The sequence below is a fragment of the Palaemon carinicauda genome, chromosome 2, assembly GCF_036898095.1.
Source record: "Palaemon carinicauda isolate YSFRI2023 chromosome 2, ASM3689809v2, whole genome shotgun sequence".
Classification (NCBI taxonomy): Eukaryota; Metazoa; Arthropoda; class Malacostraca; order Decapoda; family Palaemonidae; genus Palaemon; species Palaemon carinicauda.
The window spans coordinates 129911933-129917505 of record NC_090726.1 but is presented as its reverse complement, the minus strand read 5'-3'; the positions used below and the strand labels follow the sequence as shown (position 1 = coordinate 129917505).

Here is a 5573-nt window from a genome sequence, read left to right as displayed (position 1 = left end):
TAAAGTTATTAAAATAACATATTGAACATAAATTTTAATGTGAAATTTGGACTGGCTTTAAAACTAAAATATCAATTCTAACAAATAGTTGGCACACATGAAACTACAGTTAAAATAACATGTCCAATTCAATGTTAAAATAAACCAGTATTTAAACAATGGGGGTGGGATAGGTGAAGCATATGTAAATGCAAAATAAAAAAAAAATAAATAAAAAAGTAAATGAAACAACCATAAGTCACATGGCAAAACTAAAACTGAGATGACAGTGATTTCCCTAGTAAAAGGAGAATATACTACCATAACTTTTTAAGTAGAAATTTCATATTCTAAACATACAAGCTTCAAAGATAGAGGTTTGAAGATATTAATTACCCATGACCAATATAATACAGTATCAATCTTCACTGACACTTTTTTTATAGTCAACAATATTATCCTAAGAGTACCATATGCCTTGGATGAACTTACACGAGAAGTTTATGCCATATTTATCTCTAAACTGTGCACTTTTTTTTATAGAAAGCACTGCTTTATCTACGACCAAAGCAAAAATAAAATGGAGCAAGTTGAAATATAATTATGTTAATTCTAATACTTCTCCACTAGTTTGCTCATACTTATAATATGTCAGTACAATTGATTTTAAAGTGTTATAAATAGAGAATACTGGATATAGGACTCCTGTTCTTGAAATCTTATAAAATTTTCCTGTAGAAAATATTCAGTAACCATTTTTAGTTTTTAGTAAAATTTTATCCAGACATGTAATAAATTCTAGATAACAGTTTAACTCTCTCTCTCTCTCTCTCTCTCTCTCTCTCTCTCTCTCTCTCTCTCTCTCTCTCTCTCTCTCTCTCTCTCTCTCTCTCTCTCTCATATATATATATATATATATATATATATATATATATATATATATATATATATATATATTTATATATATATATATATAAAGTTTACTTGATATTTTCAAAATACTAATTTGATAAAATTTCAAGGACAGTGCATCCAGTATACCCTATTTATAAAACTTTAGAATCAACTGTACTAACACATGCCTAACCATGAGCAAGCTAGTGCAGATGTATTAAAATTAACAGTAGTCTTTCAACTTACTCCACCTTCACTATACTGTAATCTTCAGAATGTTATTGCTAAATTATTACTACAGTATTTATGTAGTGTACTGAAAAGAAATAACATGTTGAGCTAATCAATTCCTAAAGAACTTCACCTATCAGTAAAAGATTGCTGTCATCTATTTCTGCTATGTACACAAGAGACTACAACTATCAACAGTCTCTTCTTTAAAAAGGTTACGGATCCATTATGATGTCTACACAACCTAAAATGCAGATCCCTACAATCTGCTGACTGAGTTAATGCCACAAGGACTATTATAAAAACTGTGATCACCCTCTCTCAAGAAAAACTCTCTCCCCGACGGTGAACTAAAACCCCTTCATTATCTAAATTACTTTGCTTATAATCAACACTACTGTGACGCCCCATGTTAGTAATCACATCTGGGCTCCCAATAACTTTTTGTTCACCATTATCTTCAATTGAACTCTCACTTAAATTATTAGTTAAAGGATATCTTGCTGTTGAATTCTGATTGTCGCTGCGAGTCATTTCAACATTAATACTGCTCACTGTTGACGGGAACTCTTGGAGGTTTGTGAAACTGTTACTTGGCTTCATACTTAATTGGCTGTGGCTGCTAAGTGGAGTTCCTGGCACTGAGATGGAGTTCTTGATGCTACTGTTAAAAGCAGGAGAAGGAGGATAGATGTGGCTGCCAAAGTCCATGGAATTCACACTATTAAAAGCTTGGATGGCTGATCCATTTGGCATTCCTGAAGTCTCCTATAAGAAACATGTTTATAAAATGTAATTTTTTAGAATAAACATATTACAAATGCATATCTGCCAAAAAGACATTCTTAAAGAAATTTACAATATTTCCATTTTATCTCATCAATACTGTACTGCATTGTGGTTTTCCATTGCCATCCTAAAAATGCTAAAACTATTTTATCAAGATTTTAATCGTGTTTTAGTGTCCAGTACTGTATTCCATTTGTTGCTTATAAACAAAGTATTACCAAGTTGTCTCTGAGAACTATTGAAAATGTCTCACATTATGAATCCATAAACTAAAATGCTGTACCATATTTTACTACCTATAATGAAAACATTTCTAAAATGCAGGGAAATATCAAAGTTGATCAATAACTTACGGAGTTTTGCTGAATTATACAATACTCCTACTTTGGATAGAAAAACTACTTAAGGGTTTATAAACAACTAACCCTTTGAGAATCAAATAATAAATCATTAATAGGTACAGTATATAAAAATAGTTCCCTTTGTCATTTCTATAGAATCCAATCCAAAAGGCTAATAAAAAAGTGTAGCCCCAAGAAACTAAGCTGCAATAGTCCTAGAGTAGTTTATTCCAGAACACACCCATAACTTATAACAATTCGCCAACATTCATGATCTTCATTGGAAAACAATCTCTGAAATATAGATGACGACATTAGTCATTCATGTACATCCTCTGTTACTTAGTAGTGACCACAGTCAGCATTTATTTGTCTACAGTGGAGAGCACTGCATTCATCCTTGGACTGGAGGAGTTACCATAAAATTTCTTTGTTTTTTCTGTTCAATATTTCATATTTGTTTCCTCTTTCATCCCTTAAATTGCATATATTTTGTATGATTAAAATATTAGTCAACATTAATTTGCCTTTAATTTTAAGTTGGAGGGATAATTACAGAGTCAGTTACAGAACTACCCATTAACTTTTTAGAAAGCATTTCATCTGAAATAATTTGCTAACATTCTTAGGTATAACTTTCTTGTTTGTTAAAGAAGAGAGCCACTGCTAATATGCTTGTCTCCTTTTATCTGCACTTGCCTATAGCCACATAATTTTGAGTGCGAGTCACATCCAAACTGAGTGGGGAAAGTGAGAATAGTGGACCGCGTGAATCAATGATCAGGGTCTCTGGTTGGCAGCAAAAAAATACCATGGGTCATCCAGCCAAAGTCACCAAACACTGTGTACACTCTGATTACCTCAATGAGAATTTTGTATATTGATCGGCTTATTTGATGGAAAGAGATTATGAAGTGATGACGTATTTGCTTGACTTTGGAGTGTGAGCTAGAGGCCTGGAAAATAGCATGTGGTTCATTTTTGGGCTCAGGCCATGTCATGCTGATGGAAGGGTTCCTAAAGGTAGCCTTCTAAGGGATATTTACTACAGTGATACTCCCATAGAATTAAAACCAAAGGTCTCCAGGATTCCAACTCCTGGCACAAGTATCAAATAAAGGATATCATATAATATCAGGGGACGTATATTTAGATATGACACATGGCAATCTTCACCCCGAATAGATTTAACACTTTGATGTAAGGGGGAAGAGTGGCAAAAAGGAAGGGGTGCCGTTCTAGGTACCCGGTGGATCCCCTTCCCTACTACTACTGTGACACCATTCCTATTCTTGTAGCCTGCTAAGAGTGTGTGTGTGCTCTCCCTTAGCCCGGTGTTTTTTCAAGATTGGATTTATTTCATCATGCAATCATCAGCATCTCCGTCATCTGGAAAGTTAAGTATTCAATCTTTCCTTGGTGTAATTTTTGTCTCATTTTTCACGGTTAAATTCATTAATTTAAGCGTGTTTTGGTGAGCATTACCGATGCCGGAGGCAGCCATTTCATGACTGCTGTCGCCCCTTATATTATTGTACAGTATATCATGTAGATAGTCTGGCGACCCTTTCCTGGATATATGCTAAAATGTTAGCTATTTAGGCAATTTATATAAGATGTGATATTGCATGCATGAATTTTAACATTTTAAGTTATTACTCGACTTTACATTAACGTATTCGTGCCAGAGCCCTGGTGGTACTCGATCACCTTTGCCGGGGCTCCTACCGGAGCAGAGATACCTTTGCTCGTATTATGCGTTTGTAAAGTGTTTTCCTGTTTACCTTCCGTCTTTATCGTTTCTTTTCGATTCTGATGAGTTTATATACTCTCTCGAATCTATGGAGTATTCCAGATAAGTTACGATAATATTCCTCTCTCTGAGAGAAGAAGCTAATCCTTCCCTCCCTCCCTGAGTGGTGCTGCCGGCATAGGCAGCCGTTGCTGTCTGTCCTCATTGCTGTCGAGTAGAACGATGTTCTTCCTACCTCCGGCTTTGAGACAGACAGTGTCATACTCAGGGTGGCCTTGTCTTGCTGACGGCAGCGCCGTCAGCACGAGAAGTCTTACTTCCCAGCTCATTGTTTTGAGGAGGGCGACATGGCCTGCTGCCGCCTCTTACGACAATGAACTATAAGACCCTTGCCCCCTCCCCCTCTGTCGTCTTGTGACGACGTGTCGTCACAAGATTCTTTCGCTGGTATACTGACATCACCCCGGCTAGCCGGGACAGTTGCGTTGCCGGCAGAACACCTGCCGGTGGCAGTTAAATCCTTCGTCTCGCTGCTGCCTTCTCCCTGACTTTCCTCGTTGATAGGAAGTTGATGAGAATGAGGGAGGGCTGAGACGTCTTCTGACGGCTGTCAGCATGAAACCTGTTATACTTTGAAAGTTCTCAGCTCTCTCTTGAGTTGCCATTTGTATTGTTTAGCCGCCGGCTTTACTGCCGGCGGTAGGATGGTATGCAGATGGGTAGGAGCCAGAATCTGCCAGATTCTTCCCGCTTCCATAGGAACTTTCACTCTAGAAGGTAGATTGTTATTGGGCATATAGTCCTCTGATACTTCCCACTATTATGTCCATTCATAATAGTGGGAAACTCTCATTCTTTAATCTTTCTCTCTTTCTTTTGGTTAGCACTGTCAGGTACTGTACTAACCTACTGCCGGCGGTGACTGCCGGAAGTCTACTGAATATAATTATACAGTAGTATATATGTTTTCCAACATATCCTGTGTTCCCTATCGCAGACGACTGTAGAGACCACACTCTTTTATTGAGGTTGAGTAATCCCTCAACACCCAGATGGTTTTCTTTGATCATCTGGGATTTACAATACCCGATCTGTATTAATACAGTACTACAGGTGGATGATGTTGGTATAAATTACTTACTAACCCCAATTCTAGTTTCTAGAGTTTCTCTCCCTTGTAACCTTCCCTATAAGGGAAACTTAGTATTAATACGGACGGAGGTCTCAGCAATAGTCTGGGAAGAGAATACACTCGGATATGTCTTTTCTTATTTCCCTTCAAGCTTACTATCCTAAGCTACCATATACAATAGTGATTACTATTGCTATTATATAATGCATGCTTTATATATCCCTGAGATACAAGATGTTATACTCATTGAAATCTTCTCCTTTACAGGATGATCCTGGGGAGAAATGTGAAGCGATGTTCTGCAACCACAAGGGGAGGGACTTCTGTGGCCACACGAAGTGTAGGTCTCATGCCCCCTGCTGCATCATCACAGGCGTCTTGAAATATTGGGACCCGAAAGGCTGCACCATCTGCTCGACTCTGCTTACTAATGGCTTCGGCGAAGCCCCTTTAG

The 5573-nt window shown here is 37.3% G+C and overlaps 1 protein-coding gene across 1 annotated transcript in view; it reads right to left on the bottom strand.

The window, feature by feature from the left end:
* Window positions 1-968: 968 nt before the first annotated feature.
* The window catches only part of LOC137626944 (unextended protein-like), a 363067-nt gene continuing 358462 nt past the window's right edge, over window positions 969-5573 (bottom strand). The window contains exon 16 of the mRNA XM_068357933.1: window positions 969-1872. Within this exon, the coding sequence (XP_068214034.1) occupies window positions 1426-1872 (447 nt within the window). The 3' untranslated portion in view covers window positions 969-1425. The remainder of the gene's footprint in view (window positions 1873-5573) is intronic.